Source organism: Monodelphis domestica, chromosome 4, assembly GCF_027887165.1.
Source record: "Monodelphis domestica isolate mMonDom1 chromosome 4, mMonDom1.pri, whole genome shotgun sequence".
NCBI classification, from domain to species: Eukaryota; Metazoa; Chordata; class Mammalia; order Didelphimorphia; family Didelphidae; genus Monodelphis; species Monodelphis domestica.
In genome coordinates, this window is record NC_077230.1 from 85,478,525 (window position 1) to 85,495,647 (window position 17,123).

At 36.9% G+C, this 17,123-nt stretch overlaps 1 protein-coding gene and 1 long non-coding RNA gene across 11 annotated transcripts in view; one reads left to right on the forward strand and one right to left on the reverse strand.

The window, feature by feature from the left end:
• The window catches only part of LOC103103639 (uncharacterized), a 43,194-nt gene extending 35,209 nt beyond the window's left edge, over positions 1 to 7,985 (reverse strand). Inside the window, exons 1-2 of the long non-coding RNA XR_467209.3 lie at positions 7,716 to 7,985; positions 4,835 to 4,947 (exon numbers count right to left, since the gene is read on the reverse strand). This is a non-coding gene — a long non-coding RNA (uncharacterized LOC103103639). The remainder of the gene's footprint in view (positions 1 to 4,834; positions 4,948 to 7,715) is intronic.
• The window catches only part of STXBP5L (syntaxin binding protein 5L), a 469,360-nt gene that overhangs the window by 414,402 nt on the left and 37,835 nt on the right, over positions 1 to 17,123 (forward strand). For all 10 annotated transcript variants that reach the window (XM_056793510.1, XM_056793513.1, XM_056793507.1 and 7 more), the window contains 2 exons: positions 10,646 to 10,816; positions 12,604 to 12,843. In XM_056793510.1, coding sequence (XP_056649488.1) covers positions 10,646 to 10,816; positions 12,604 to 12,843 — 411 coding nt within the window. The remainder of the gene's footprint in view (positions 1 to 10,645; positions 10,817 to 12,603; positions 12,844 to 17,123) is intronic.

Below are 17,123 nucleotides of genomic sequence, written 5' to 3' on the forward strand. Positions count from 1 at the left end.
TGAATAGACAGAACACAGGCATGAAGGTGCCAGACATGCTGTTCTTCTGCTTTCATTTGGAGGAGGTTGTTTTAGAGGTTTGTTTTTTTTGTTTGTTTTTTCTGACAAGGAGGTGGGAGGCTACAGGAAGTGGAACTAAGAGGTAGGAGCAGAGAGAGCACAATATTGTAAACAGGGTTGTTTTTTTTTTCTTTTGGAATGAGGATTTCTTTCAGAATTCTTTACATAATGTCAGATTTGTGTAATGCAAATTTATGTAAAACAAGAATTGTCTGTAGTCTAGTTTAGCAAAAAGATAGAGCACATACATGAAGGTGATAGAATGTTAAATGGTAGGGTGGCACCAGATTCTAAAGGACTTTAAATAACATGCCAAAGATTTTGAAGTTTCCTGAAAAAGCAAGAGAAAGAACTTGGAGATGTTTGAGCGGACTAATGACATAGCAAAATCCATAAGTAAGGGAGATTATTTTGGCACTGTGCTGAAGAATGGATTGTAAAGAGTAACAAAAGGATTCCAGGAAACCTATTAGGTGATGGTTGCAATAATATATGCGTGGTAATAAGAACCTACATTATATTAGGTTAGCAGCAGAAGCAAAAGAGGAAGGTGGTAGTTGGAAAGATAGTACAAAGATGAAGTTGACAGTACTTGATAACTATTAAGAGATGAGATGGGGAAAGAGAAGAATTGAGGAAAACCCCAAAGTTGTGAATGAGAGTCAGAAAGAGAAGTTTGTTTAGAAAGCAAAATAATGCATTTGGCCTGGGACATGTTCAAGTTGACGTTGCAATGAAACTGGAGATGTCCTGTAGGCAACTGGATATGTAGGACAAGACTATGTTATTAGACTGAGCTGAAACATCTGTACTCTGTCTGATCATTTGTTTGTCAGCAAAGCAAGGTTTTTGAAGTATCATCATTCAAGTAGCAAGACATCATGACTACTGGTTTTGTTCTCTCAGTGAGTGCAAATTACCCAATTCAACACACGTTTGTTAAGTCCATATTTACAAAGCACAATATTATCCATTGGGGGAGCTACAAAGGTTCATAATCTTTTTTTTAATCTAAGTATTTCTCCATGGTTACATGATTCATGTTCTTTCCCTCCCCACTCCGAGAGCCGACAAACAATTCCACTGGAATATACATTCATTATCACTCAATACCTATTTCCATATTGTTCATTTTTGTGATAGAGTAATCTTTTAAAAACCAAAACTCCACATCCTGTACCTGTATAAACAAATGATCAATCAAATGTTTTCCTTCAGAATTTCTACCCCAACAGTTCTTTCTCTCAATGTGGACAGCGTTCTTTCTCATAAGTCTCATGGGGAATGTCCTGATTCATTGCATTGCTATTAGTAGGAAAATTGATTATATTTGATCATCCCACAATATTTAAGTTTTTGTGTACAATGTTCTCCAGGTTCTGCTCATTTTGTTCTATATCAGTTCATGAATATCTTTCCACAAAGGTTCATAATCTAATATGTGACATGTTTGTGAATATGTTTGATACAAAGTACAATGTCTTGAGGGCAGTGGAGGATTCTAGACAACAAAATGACAAGAAATAGAAAGGACAAATCACTCTGTCCAAATGTCACCTAAATATGAATTATGATTAGATAACTAACATCCGTGTGATGAGTAGAATTTTAAGATCAATCACATTATGAGAAATTATTGCCATATTCATGTAATAGATTTTTTATTATAGAATGGGCTTTTCTATACTATTTTAGAGTAAAAAAATGAGGAAAAAAACATTTTCCTACCTTTGGGCTCATCAGTTCTTATTTACATTGCATTATAATATTCTGTAAATTCTACCTATCAACTTAATAAAGAGGCCTAAAATTAGATAGAAAAAGAAGACGCAGGTTTTCTCCCTCTAGGAGAGTATAGATGCTAACAAGACAACACAAATGGGAAGGAGTTGAAGTTGTTGTACCAACAAATAAACATGGTGACTATTCTGTGTAATTACCAGCATTTTAAGAGTTATTGAGTAAAAGTTACAACTAGAATTTTGCAGCTGAATTAACCAAGGAATATTCTGTCTTTTCAGTAGCTTAGAGCTACTAGTTTGAGGATAAATTTGGGGAAGAATAAGATGAGATTGATGGGACCATAAAAATAGCTGATACTCACATAGGGACTTTTAGGTTTACTAAGCAGTTTAACATATATTCTCTCAGTTTATCCTAACAACAATGATATAAAGGTGGGTAAAATGAAGGCTACACATTCATAGGTTCCATAGCTGGAAGTGACCAAGAGAGAATTCCCCCTCACATCTTACTAATAACTAGTTCAAAACTATGCACTATCAGGATAACAATATCTCAATCGTTCATAGAATGAGTATAAATAAAACTCACTAAAATACTACATTTTTAAAATAACCCATAGAAAAAGGACTAAATAAATCTCCCTCTTTCCCATTAGGAAATAGACTTTAGTATCTTTAAGATATTTAAAGATTTTTTCAACCAGTCATTACAGTTAAAGAAAATAAACATTTATTCAGTGCCTACTATATGTGAAGTGCTTTACAAATATTATCTCATTTGACCTTTACAATACTGGGAGTCAGGTGTTATTATTAGCTTCATTTTTTATTCAGGGAGAGGAATGCAAATAGTGGCCTGGTGGTTTACCCAGAGTCATATTACTAGTTAATGTCTGAGACCAGATTTGGAGTCAAATCTTCCTGACTCCAGACCTGGTACCCTATCTGCTGAATCAACAGTTGTCTCTAAAATAAAACAACTGTCATTCAGTGAGTGACTTAATATAGAGGCTAGAGCTTCTTGTCATTCTAGGGCAGTGTTGGTGAACCTATGGCACAAATGCCAAAGATGGCACACAGAACTCTCTCTGTAGGCACATGGCCAGCTGCCCCCTACCCCCAATCTTCAAAGGTCATTACTAGAAAGGCAGAGGGACTCAAGCAGAGCTTCTCCCCTTCCCCTCTCCACCAGACCTGATGACATTTTTTCACATCCCCCACCCCTCTGCCCAATGGGAGCACACAGTGGGTAAGGTGGGTGGCTCACAGGCAGCAGAGCTGGAGGGGAGCAGAGTGCTTGGGCCACTCCCCTTCCCCTCTCCACACATGCCCTTCATCACTTGCCCCTCTGCCCAGCAGCCCAGTGGAAGTGTTTTCCTTCCTCTGGTCTGGGGTTCAGTGGGGGCAGGGCCTGACACTCAGGCTCTAAAAGGTTCACCATCACTGTTCTAGGATCAGTGGTCATTCACTTATACTCATTCATTTTTTTTTCTCCTTTCCTTTCAACTTAAAAAATTTACTATACAATGGCTACATAATGGATCAAGTTCAGGCTACCCTATGTTTGCTAGTATGGCAATTTCTAGTCCAACCACTCCCATTTTGGGTGGGTGGATGTCCTATTTCATATCACATTTCTGGACTTCACCCCTTCTAGCTTCTAACCAGTGATTTCTGAATTCAGCAATCTCCCAGCTCACTTCCAAGCTTGTTTCTAAATTTTAGAGTGCCTTTGTCCTTCTCCCAGAACATCTTAAATTAAATTTATGTTTTTTTGAAAACTAATCAATAAATAAATTGATTTCTTTCAAGGTTTTTTACAAATAAGGATTTAAATTAGTCAGATTTGGAGTGGTTTTTCCACTCATGACATGGTACAATTTGCATTAAATTTTGTAGTACCCTTTCTGATTGTTTTTCTGAGTTGCCTTGAGACTAAATTGTGATAAGATGTAAACTCAGAATTCCTGCTGATTTGCTAAAAATTGGATAGGTCACTTTTCTGCTGAAATGGAAATTAAATTCAAGAATGTCCTTTACCTCAAAAACTCAAAGGCAAATTACCAATTTTATGGGAAATTGCAAGCTTTACAGATCCTGATGGAAGTAATTGATGCATGTAAAGTCATTTCAGGGGAGAGGATAGTGTCTTCTCTGGGTGTTATCCTTTAAGAGACAGAGGGAGCCTCCAGTGATACTGCTTAGGGAATCTCAAATAAGTTAGTTAATCTGGGGTCAAATTCTCTTCAGTGGCCATCACCCCTTCATAATTTGAACAACTCAAGCTTATGTTCAGATTCTGTCCTGCCATCCATAAACCATCACAGGCATACTCAGAATTATTTTGCTCGAGTCCCTCATCTCCAAAGAACACAAAGACATTTTATTTCTTCCCTGTGCAGGTGACAAATGAACTGACCCAGAGGTGGCATAGTCACATAAAAGGGCAATAGGAGAGGGATTTTAGATCCTGCAAAAGAGATAGTCCCTGACTGCATGGTTCTATACTAGTACTTCATGTCAGTACATGCTATTGCTTGTAATTCTTGTCTTATAATAACCTCTTTCAGCAAGCACATCAATTGGTGTCAAAGAAGTCTCTGACACTGGTAAACATCGGTCAAAATGAGCCATGTTCACTTGGGGGAAGGGAGTAGCAGCAAATTAAAAACTCAGTTTTCCCATATTGCCAATACGTGTACTTTTCTCCTACCACATATGTGCCCTCAGTTTCCCTCTTGTGCTAGCTGCCATAGCCTATGATTATAAAAAGATCATGACCTTAATAAGTATGTATGGGCTTCTTTACTTCCTTCCTCAAGCCCCAATGTGTCTACAAATTTACGATAATGATAGTGTTTTCCCCTTCCAAGTTTTTCTTGCTTTCATCCCTCCATCAAATACCATAAGAGTCCTTTGGCAAAATAGAGCTTGGAATGTCTTACATCTGATACTCATTTAACGACACCCCTAAAACCATGCTGAAAGCATTTTTCTTCACATCAAATAGGAAATTTGATTCAACTTACCAAAGCAGTAGGGCAAAGAGGCCCATTTCAGTGCCTTGAAAGCCATTCTTATTCTGCCTTCCAGTTGTATGTAGCTTGTCTTTATTCAGAGGTCAGGTCAAAGGTTCTTTCAGCTAAAGGTAATGAGGCACAAATATGTGATAAAATAACATGCCATTCCTAGAAATTACTGTGGGGCCTTAGAACCCCCCTCGAAACCTCCCAAATAGAAACTATTAATGGAAGACCTTGATATATTATGCAAGCTCCATCTGAAGAACTACTGTTATGTCTGGTAGACCCCCTTTTTCTCAGGCTTACAGTAAAAACTATTTGACTATAACCATAGGTTTACCACCCACTATTACCATAGGTTGACCTGCTATTTTGGTTGCTATGAGAGAATTAAAATGTTGTTATTATTATAGGTGATAACACAGGAAGTAGTCAGCGGGACTATTAACATTGCATTAGTAAGATATTGAATAGTGGCAGAAATTGTTGGTGCAACCGATTGACATGAGTCAATATCCATAATGATTATAGTGAACACCAAATCCTGTCTTTGATCATTCCCAATTATCCCAAAGACTTAATCTTCAATACATTTGACCCCTTAGGCCTTCCGCCGGATGTCATAGCTCAGCAACAGGACCGTGCCTGTTTGGGGGGATTTCTTGATTTAAACATCTGTATTCAAATTAGTTTCATAACGTGCGTCCCTTTGGGCACTCAAGAAAGAAGAATCCCTATGGATGATCGGGAGCCATAAGTGAAGCCCTTTTCAAGCTTTTCTACTAATATTCCCCAAATTCCTATTACTTTTTCTCATTCAAAGCAAAGATCTGTCTAATAAGGTAAATCCTTGTCCTGGGGAGAAGATCTGTTGGCCAAGCATGAGTCTGTATAGCAGAGGGTTTTTGATATCTGCAACTAAAAGATTTCCAAAAAGATTACTGTATTCTCAGGCACTTTTGAAAGACTACTGAAGCAAAGGGACTCCTGAACACTGTCATGTCAGAAACTACTTCTGCAAGCAGCCACCGTGTCAGGCGGGGGGTCAGGAAAGTCAACGTTTCTGTGGTCCATTCTCATTACGTATTGTGTTGCCACAGTCACCCCCAGTCCAGTTACCAAAATTAAGTGCCCTCTGGGATGGGCTGCCCATCTAGACCACATCCCTTGACGGCTACTGCTGTTCTGTACACGTTAACTTTAAAGTCTTTCTGGCTAAGCAGACTAATCTGTCCAGCTGTCTGTCCTTCTTTGATGCAGTTGATGGTTACGCTAGAATTCACGAGAACGTTCAGTCCCCCAAATCTGCCTAATGAAGCATGTTTATTACTTGTAGACGTTTCCGTTTTTCTCTTCCACTTTGGATGCTTCATGGATAGAACTCTTTTAAAAATGGCAAATCTCTTTTTAAAATGCCTGGAAGGAGGGTGTGATGTGTTGCTTTGAGAGAGCCAGAAGCACTCCAACCTTCAGCGTTGGTATAACAAGCATCACCAAGTTGCTTTTTTTGGCTAAAGCAGTAATTGTAAGAGTATGTAAGGAGGGTGACATTTCCAGAACCATTTAAGAGGAGGTAAATGGTGTAAGGAGGACGGTCCATTGATTTAGATTGTTCTACCTCATGGGTCTGATCAGGATTATTCAGAGAATACCGGAAAGATATTGCCAGTTGTTTGAGTTTCCTAAGGTGTATAAATATCCATAATGACTTCTGTAGACTTTTATAAAACAATAACCGTTAATAGGTATATAATTATATCCATGTCTATATAGAGGCATGCATCATAATATATATCATATTATACATATATACCTATGTATATTTATGTATTGTAGATATATATATATATATATATATAATATCCGTGGAGCCTTCTATTATGCCATGCTTGGTCCAGAAATATTCCCAGGACAAGGATCTACCTTATAAAGTGGATCTTTGCCTTGAATGAGAAAAAGTTATAGGAATTTTAAAAATATTTCTAGAAAAACATGAAAAATGCTTTACTTACCCCTCCTGATCACCCACAGAAACTCTTCTTTCCTATGTCATTTTAGGGAACCAATATCAGTAATAACTAAGTTACTATGTCATCAAAAAGATATACATTGTGAAACTAATTTGAATGTAGGTATTTAATGGAAATAATCCTACATAATGAGTATGCCCCTATTCCTGAGACATGTATTAGAAGCTAGGTCTCCATAACACATATAAATTAATTTGTATATGTCCTGGGAATGATTAGACAATAGCATTTTATGCTCACTACAATTATTATGGATTAAATCATTATATTAATTGTTATATACATATTATATATAGATCTATATAGAAAACATATAGAGAGGGAGACTATATGTGTGTATATACGTCCATATATTGTAAGCAATCTATGGACACGTACACATTTTGCAAATCCTCTCCACATTCACCCGTCCCTACAAAATACTTATTTTTTTAAGTTTCTGGTTACTTAAGTGCCAGCGAATCAAGGTTTTATGATACTATAATTTTCTTGTCATGGTTAAATAATTCTCATAACTTAAAAATTAATTCAACATATGAATCTTTTCATAATGTTCAAATTTGGGCTGTGTTTTCTTTGAAAAATCAAACACAGTATAAAATAATAATTACTAGGATTTTCAAATAATTTTGAACAATTACTCATCCTCCTCCTAAGGTTTATACTTGGCTTTTTTCTATTCTCTACACTTTCTGTTAGCAGTCCCATCAATTCCCTATTGTCTCTAAGCAGATGACTCACAAATCTGCCTTTCTAGGCCTGATCTCCCATGTGAGTTCTGAACTGCATTTCCAATGGCCTCCAAGAATCACTGCCCAGACGTCCCACCTGTTTCTCAAACTCCGCAAATACTCAACTCATTGTCTTCCCCCGAAACGTGATCTTCCTTCTGACTTCTGTTCCGGCCTTCGCCGCGAGCCCGAGGTGATAGATAGTGCAGAGGTCTGTCAGATAAAGACTGTGAACTGTGGGCAGTGATCAGTTTGTGGAGCAGGTGACTCATTTGGGATCGTGTTCCTGTACCTCCCGATGCTAAGATCAGTGCTGGCCTACACCTCCTTGTACCAGGCACCAAAAGGTCAGCTAGAAGCAGCATCTGGAGTGACAGCTAATAACCTCTCTGGCTGTTTGACAGAGAATTGTTTAAATGACAAACCATTTTTATTTCGAATGTGAACTGATCGCGGGGACTCTGAAAACACCACTGCAGGAGTCAGGTCATAGCTTCAAATCCCAGCCACCTCTGGTATCGAACATTTTCAACTCAATGCCTTAGCATTCAGACTATGATTTCATAGGAAAAGGTCTGCCTTATGCTCAATTTTATTAAGATTCACAAATCAAGATATAGTGATATTTTAAGATTATAATGACTATCTTCCTCAAGTTAAATTATGATCAAATCTTAGAATTTAATGATGGAAGGAAGTTTAAAATCCTACAGCTCTGTGACTAAGCCTCAGGTTATATTTCTGAGGCACAACTTTTTAAAAATAAAACGTGATGGGGGCCGCTGGGTAGCTCTGGAGAGCCAGGCCTAGAGATGGAAGGTCCTAGGTTCATATCTGGCCTCAGACTCTTCCCAGCTGTGTGACCCTGGGCAAGTCACTTGACCCCCATGGCCTAGCCCTTACCACTCTTCTGCCTTGGAGCCAATACACAGTATTGACTCCAAGATGGAAGGTAAGGGTTTAAAAAAAAATAGAAAGAGAGCTTGGTTCCAAATGGTTCTTAAATATTTGTCTATTACATTAAGACCATGAGAGACAGAGACAGAGAGATCATCTTAAGGAAACAAGCTTGTAGAATAACTGAGTAGACTGAATAAAGCTCAGTGGGAAGTTTCTCTTTGAAATTTGAAGTTTCAAAGAATAATCAGCAGACCTGGAGGATGTAAGCCTCAATTTTTTTCAAAGTTAAAATAAACACATCCAAGAACAAGTAAAACCTTTTCTATTAAAGATCTAAACCAAAACAAGAAAGGAAATTAAGCTGACTTCAAAGGAAAGCCTGTATCCCAGCCTCTGAAGCTTTAGCTTTAAAAAAAAAAAAGGACAAAATAAAAGTTTGTTTTTTAAAATCAGAAGCAAATAAAGACAGAGAAGAGAGGATGGTCTGAATATTACTGGATTATCAAAGTCACTAAAATCAAGCTAAAAATGATTCCAACATCAAGGAAGGAAAACCTGCCCATCATCCAGGGTCAATTAGAAGGCAGGCCAGGTAGAACAAAGGCTATCCAACAGCCGTTGCCCAGTGGTTAGAATGTATTGATTTATTTGTATCAATCGACTGGCGCTGTTTCAAGATTGAAAGCAAATATTGGCATCAGTTTGGTTGTTGTCATCACATAGTAAATTGAAGTTTATTTCTCTTGATATTTTAATATTTGTGTTAAATCTATTGTTGTAGGAATTAACCTCTGTGTCATAGACATGTGAAATACTTCATTTTCTAAATATTATTCTTTATTCCATATTAAAAGATTTGGCTTCATTGTTAGACTATTAAGTTTGCCAAGTATTAAGTAAGAATACTGCTCTTGTTCTTTTTTAATAAAACCTCAGCAACAATGGCAATGCTAAAGATTAATTTCAACTGGATTAATAGTCACTGTTCTTATAACTGTAAGTATACTTCATTTCAGACAATAAAATATATTCTCAGATAAAATCACATTAATCTCATCTTATTTGAAGTATACTGACAGAACCTACCTAATTTATAGAAAAGTGAAATTTTTTAAGAGAAGGAATTACTTTTAAAAATAAGAATCCTGATTATTTTTTTTTCTCCTTGATTTTTCTGTTTTAAAACTTCTCAAGTTTTTTCATAGGAACATAGATTTAGTGCTGGAAAGGGGTCCATGGAGGTCATGTATTTCAATCATCTCCTCATTTAAGAGGAAGATACGGAAGCCTAGTGAAGTTAGGCAACTTGCCCTAGGTCAGGCGGCGGAATTGAAATTCAAAGCCAAGTTTTTTTACTACAAATCCCTCATACTTTACAAATCTATTATGCCAGGCATTTCATGTTGGTGTCCCTTTAAAAGGAGGGGGTATATTGTTGAACTTTAAGTGTAGGACTCTTTCATCTACTTTCTGACCTTAAAGAAACCAATGAAAAAACTCTAATGGGCAATATTTTTTGAAATTGGAAAATTATAATCAATTAATTTAAAATGCAACATAAGGATTTAAGAAAAGAGAGCATAGTTTTCATAAATCTTTTGTCATCTAAAGTCACATCAAAACAGTACTGGGTACTGTCTTTATTTGCTTCTGATTTTAAAAAACAAACTTTTATTTTGTCCTTTTTTTTTTTTAAAGCTAAAGCTTCAGAGGCTGGGATTCAGTACTGGGATTCTAGCTAGGTATTTTATCATTAGTATTGGTGACTACTATTACCATGTGAACAAATCTATTTCAATTTCCTATTTCCAAAGATAAATTGCTGTGTGTTTAATTATGAATATAGCATCACAGTGCAGTGACAGAATATGCAAAGAATCTAGATGAACACTGAAGTTAAGTATTGTAATATTGGTGCCTTATAAGATTGCTAGTGACATAATGAATTTCTACCAAATCTTGAAAAGATAAGAATTTAGTCATTTTTAGATAGTTAAGTAAACTGATCGTCTCTGCAGAAAGTATGTTAACGTGGTGTTTTACATGTTTTTTATAGGACACCCACTCTCAGGCCCCTTAGAAATAAGTCTTTGTACTTATGTTGGTACACTATAGCACCAATTATAAGGGCATCCAACCTACCATTCTTGTTCCAGATCATGTAAATGGACACTGCACCAGCCCAACTTCCCAGAGCTGCAGTTCTGGAAAACGTCTTTCTAGTGCTGATGTTTCAAAAGTAAATCGCTGGGGTCCTGGAAGACCACCATTCCGAAAGGCACAGTCAGCTGCTTGCATGGAGGTCTCTCTACCTGTCACAACAGAAGGTAAGTTATAGGTGAAAAGTTGGTGGACATAGGAATATTTTTCTTTGTTTTCCTAGCACATACCTAGACTTAATCCAGACTCCAACTAGGGCAAGGTGAGTAGAGCTTTGCTCCAAAGTGCAAAAATTTAGAGGGTACCAATAGTACCATCCTGGGGCATAGTTGAGTCCTGCGTATGGACATCCCTGGGGTGAGCTCCTCTAAATCTTCCTCCATGCCCCACGTATAAAACTTCATATTATAGTTATGCCTTGGTCCCTTAAAAGTTAGTGTATTGGTTATTAAGTTGTCCAGGTTTATTCTGCTATAGTAATGAAAATAATGATACTAATAATTATAACTCATATTTTCATAGAACTTTACATATTACAAAAAGCTTTCCTTACAACAATCGTGTGGTATAAGTTGCCTAAGTGAGAGGCTGCAAATTGACCTCAGAATCAGGAAAACCTGAGTTCAAGTTCTGATTCTGAAACAACTAGCTCTTTGACCCTGGGGAGTCACTTAACCACTTATTGTCTCGGGCTACTCTTTAAGTTGAAGAGAAGGTGCCAGTCCCAACTTCACATCGGGATCCTGACCAAAAGATATATATTTTTTACCTTTGTGTCTAGTTATGTTGTGCAGTGGTTTCAAATTAAAATATAAACAAATACTTGTGAGCCACATGTTGACTTAGAAAAACAAAAATTAATGCTATCTGTGTTGTATTTTAATTTATTTTGTTCATCATTTCTCAGTTATGTTTTAATCTGATTATAGCCATACTCAGATGCTTGGAGTACTGCAAGTTTGATATCACTGGTAGCATGTCAGAGGGCTTAAAACTGGAATAGAATAAAGTAGAAACCACTTGTTTATTGTCAGAAAGATCATAGCTTCATTTTTTATAATGAAATAGAAAATCACAAAGATGTAAAATGGGGGTCAGATGTAAACTATGATTTTATTATATATAGTTTATTCCTTTTAATATATATCAAATATACTCTGATTCTCTGTCCCCCTCGCCAACGCAATCTAATCTTCTCTGTGAATCATTAATCACCTCCATCATTTTCTTTGTATCACTTTCATTATCATCACCACCCTAATCACTCCCCCCAAAGATCTATCTCTTATAATAAAAGACTAGTCAAGCAAAACAAAGTTGTGTTTTAATGAGCTTGTGTAGAGAAAAGTATGCCTCACTCCGCAGCTACAGCCCTCTACCCAGTCAGGAGAAACTTCATCATTAGTCTTCAAGAGTCATCATTTGCTATTTCATTGCCTTGCAGATAATGCAGACTCTTTAAGTTTTTGAATTATTTTTTTTCTTTCACATTGTTGTCATGATATAAGTAGCTCTCTTCATTCTGCTCACTTTATGTGAATTCATACAAGTCCATCCTACTATCATTGAAATATATTCAAACATTGGAGTACAAATACTCTATGCTAGGTGCTATAAGGAATATAAAAATGAATAATATATAAATATATATACTATTTCAGTTCATTTGTATAGTATGATTGAAAATAAGCTGAATTAGAAGTTAAGAGATGTGAGTTTTGATACGGGATCGATCTGCCACCAACTAGCTATACAACATGAACATAACCATGGGCGAGTCCTCTCATCAGCCCATGCTTCAGATATTTCATACATAAAACAAAACGGGTTGAAATAGAAGATGCCTCATGTTTTATTGTAAAATCTGTGCTCCTCAATCATAATTAGTTGTCATATATTTTCATGTCTTACCCCATAAATGTAATAACAATGTTTATTTTCTAAATCTACATAGAAAGCCGAGAAAACTCCTATAATCGGTCTAGAAGTTCTAGTATCTCCAGCATTGACAAAGAATCTAAGGAAGCAATTACAGCTTTATACTTCATGGAGTCCTTCGCACGGAAAAATGACTCAACAATCTCCCCGTGTCTGTGGGTTGGAACTAGTCTGGGTATGGTGTTAATGATCTCCCTTAACCTACCTTCAACAGATGAACAAAGGTATACAGAGCCAGTCCTGGTATCTCCAAGTGGTAAGAACCATTATTCCTTCTGTCTTTACTTATTTTTCTGATTTAGTGATGCTGACTTGTAAAATATGCATATTTTAGACATTGATGGTGAATGTAAAGTTATCTATACAACAGGAAATGGCATTAAAAACATTCTAGAACTCCTCCAGCATCACAAGATGTACTGTATTGCAACATTTCCTCCTTTGCTTACATTATCATGTGGTTTTGATGATATTACACTATGGAACTAGTGACATCAGTATTCTTCAGCAAATAAGTTGCTGGAAAACTCTGTAAAGGGTCTTAAAGCAATGAAACTTGTTGTTTGGAGGGGTAGAAAATGATTTTTTAAATAAACCATTTCTCCAAAGCTCCATGCCAAATCACCACCTATGTGTGCTTTAGGCTGTCCCAGAAGAAACTGGGACTCTGAAGCTTGGAACTTCCTGAGCTAAGGTGGCTTCCCAGACTTTTTAGAATCTTCCAGGCTCATCCCTCTGAGATACATGGCAATCTTTCTCATTCTTTTCCCCTCAATTCCTTCTTATCATTGGGGTGAAAGAAAATAAAATTGCTTCCTTGAGAGAATGTACTCCAGGCTTCTGAATATCAATATGGTCATAAGTTTTAATCCTTTCTTATTTAGTTCCTTAATTTCTTTCTGCTTAAAAAAAAAGTGTAGTTTTTTTCTGAGGGAAGAATAAATGTGGTTCTTATTGTTCCCCTATTGGGTTCTTTCATTTTTTCATTACTAACTCTCCCCTTACACACACACACACACACACACACACACACCCTTTTTCAAGTATCTTTTAATGATAACAGGCTTGTATTAGCAAATCATGTCAGGCATATTTTTTAAAGATATAGAAAAAATCATTTGGTTTATAAATGAGGGACTCAATTCTTGTAGAGAAGGATGGTTCTCTGTTAGCAGAATAAGCCAATGCTTATTGAAAAGAGCTACAAAACCCCAGCTCCTCCAAATATTTCCCCAAATAAAAAGCTATGATACTATTTTCTCATCCATTTAGTTTAAAAAATTAATCTCTACAGTCTCTCCTTTGAATTAAAAACTATCCCTTTTTAAAAAGAAATTAAGAATACATGTCATCATGAAAGATATAAATAAACTAGCTATTGCTTTGGAAAAGAGAATTAGAACCTAAGACCTAAATACAGATTAAGTATGGGGCAAGTTTCAAGAATGGTGCTTGATACTAAAAGGAATAGGCAGGAACAGCTAGGTGACTCAGTGGATAGAGAACCACACCTACAGTTGGAAGGTCCTGGGTTCAAATTTGGCCTCAGACACTTCCTAGCTGTGGGACTGTGGGCAAATCGCTTAACCCTCATTTCCTACCCTTACTGATCTTCTGTCTTAGAACCAATACTCTGTATCAATTCTAAGACAGAATTTAAGGATTTCTTTTTTTTTAAAGAGAATAGACATTGTCCTTTAAATTCCAACAATTCTTGTTAATAGTTGGCCTTATATCCTGTAATTGGATCCTTAATTGTTTATAGATGTTTTTCTTGTACATAAGACCGTCCCATCAAAGCTGGAACCTAGTTATACCTAGGTTGTCACTTAGAGCCTGAATACCAGCCTGGATTGTGATTTGGAACTTCTATTCCAAATTCTTCCTGTCTATTTATCAATGCAAAAGAAGTAGTGCCTAGGAGGTTCTTTGTCCCATTTGTTGTCAGACTAGTGGCTGAGAGATTCTGCTTAATAAATTCAGACCCTCAAAAGGCAATCGTTGAAACATATTATTGGATAAAATCAGTTCCAAGTAAATCAATTCTTCTGATCCATTTCTGAATGCATACTAAGTGCTCCTTCTGTTTTGGTGTGATCTATGTTCAAGATCCATCAGGTTATGCTTGGCTACAGTTTCAGTTTTTATGAGCAGTTTCAGAATAGATCGCTAACGTCTGATATCCAGATTCATAAGATACCTTACAGGACTGAGGAAGGGACGAAGGAAAGGAAAGGAGAAAGGGAGGAAGGGAGGAAGGGAGAAAAAGAGGATATATTTCAGGCTGTACTCTTAAGTCCATCAGTTCTCTGTCGGGAGGTAGATTTCATGTTTGATCATTAGTTATTTGGATTTGTGGTGAGTCTTTGAGTTGATCAGAGTTCCTAAATCTTTCTGAGTTGATTATCTTTACGACATTGCTTTTAGTGTTTAAATTGTTCTCCTAGTTCTACTCACTGTACTTTATATCCGTCTTCCCAGATTTTTCTCAAACTTTGCACTTCATCATTCCTTATAGCACAGTACCATTCTATCACATTCATATACCATAACTTGTTTAGTCATTCCCCAGTTGAACAGCATTTCCTTAATTTCCAATTCCTTGCTATTACAGAAAGAGTTGTCATAAATATTTTTGTGCATGTGTGTCCTTTTCTTCTTTGATGACTAGAGTGTATCCCTAGTGGGGCAACTAGGTGGTACAATCAATAGATTGTTGGGCCTGGAGTCAGGAGGACTCATCTCCTCATATGGGTTCAAATCTGGCTTCAGACACTTATTTGTTATGTAACCCTGGGCAAGTTACTTTAACCTTGTTTGCCTCGGTTTCCCCACTTGTGAAAATGATTTGGAGAAGGGAATGACAAAACACTCCAGTATCTTTGCCAAGAAAACCCCAAATGGGGCCATCAAGAGTCAAACACAACTGAAACAACTGAATAACAAATAGACCTAGTAGTATTCCTGGGTCAAAGAGTCTAATAGCAATCTTTATTTTGGGCATACTTCCAAATTGCTTTTCCAAATGGTTAGACCAGTTCACAGCTCTACTAGCTATGCTTTAGTGTGCCTGTTTGCTCTCAGCTCCTCCAAGAGAACTAGTTCTTCTGTTAGTTCTTCTGATTCCAAATCTAGTTTTTATTATTACCCTATGCTGCCTTTACTGGGGGGGGGGGGGGGGAGCAGGGAGGTGAATAATTCAATGTCAGAGACACTGGAAAGACAAAAGAAATTACAATAGGTGGAAGCTGGAAATAGCTTCAAGAACTTGCATTAACTTAAATAGGCAAAGAGAAGTAAGAAATATGTTATTAGAGATTCTTTACCAGTGAAAAGACATATTGAAAGCTATTTTTTTTAAAAACCTTTACTTTCTGGCCTACAAATGACACTAAGACAAAGGGCGAGAGCTAGGTAAATGGGTCACAAAACTAAGAAGTGAGGTCAGATCTGAACCCAGATCTTCCCAGCTCCAGGCACTCTATCCAGTATACCAACTAGCTGCCCCTGAAAACTGTTTTTGAAGATCAATCTGATAGCAGTGTGGCCTTAAGAGAAAAGATTTAAAGCAAGGAGTCACCTGTGCTATCATTGCCACAATTTAGGTACAAGAATAGGTTAAGGTATGAATGAAAACAGAATAAAGGGAAGAAGCTGAACAATATCACAAACTTGTGAATAATCAAACATAAAAAGTGAAGGAGAAGAACCAATCCCAAGCCTGGTAAGGTGGGAGAATGGTTATTCCATTGATAGAAATAGAAAAATTGGTTAGGATGGTTAATGTGAGGATGAAGCTTTGTTTTTAGGGCATTATTTATTTATTTGTTTATTTTAAGTTTTGGAAATTTTTATTTAATTAATTAATTTAAAATATTTTTCCATGGTTATAAGATTCATGTTCTTTCCCTTCCCTTCCCTAAACCCCGTTCTGTAGCCAATACACAATTCCACTGGGCTTTACATGTGTCATTGAGCAAGACCTATTTATTTCCATATCATTGATATTTGCACCAGGGTGATCTTTTAGAGTCTACATCCCCAATCATATCCCCATCAACCCATGTGATCAAGCAGTTGTTTTTCTTCTGTGTATCTGTCCCCACAGTTCTTTCTCAGGATGTGGATAGTGTTCTTTCTCATAAATCCCTCCAAATTGTCCTGGATCACTTCATTGCCACTAATGGAGAAGTCCATGACATTCAATTGTACCACAGTGTATCCGTCTTTGTGTACAGTGTTTCCTGGTTCTGCTCCTCTCGCTCTGCATCACTTCCTGGAGGTCTTTCCAGTCTCCGTGGAATTCCTCCAGTTTATTATTCCTTTGAGCACAATAGTATTCCATCACCAACACATACAACAATTTGTTCAGCCATTCCCCAATTGAAGGGCATCCCCTCATTTTCCAATTTTTGGCCGCCACAAAGAGCGCAGCTATGAATATTCTTGTACAAGTCTTTTTCCTTATTATCTCTTTGGGGTATAAACCCAGCAGTGCTATGGCTGGATCAAAGGGCAGACAGTCTTTTAGCTCCC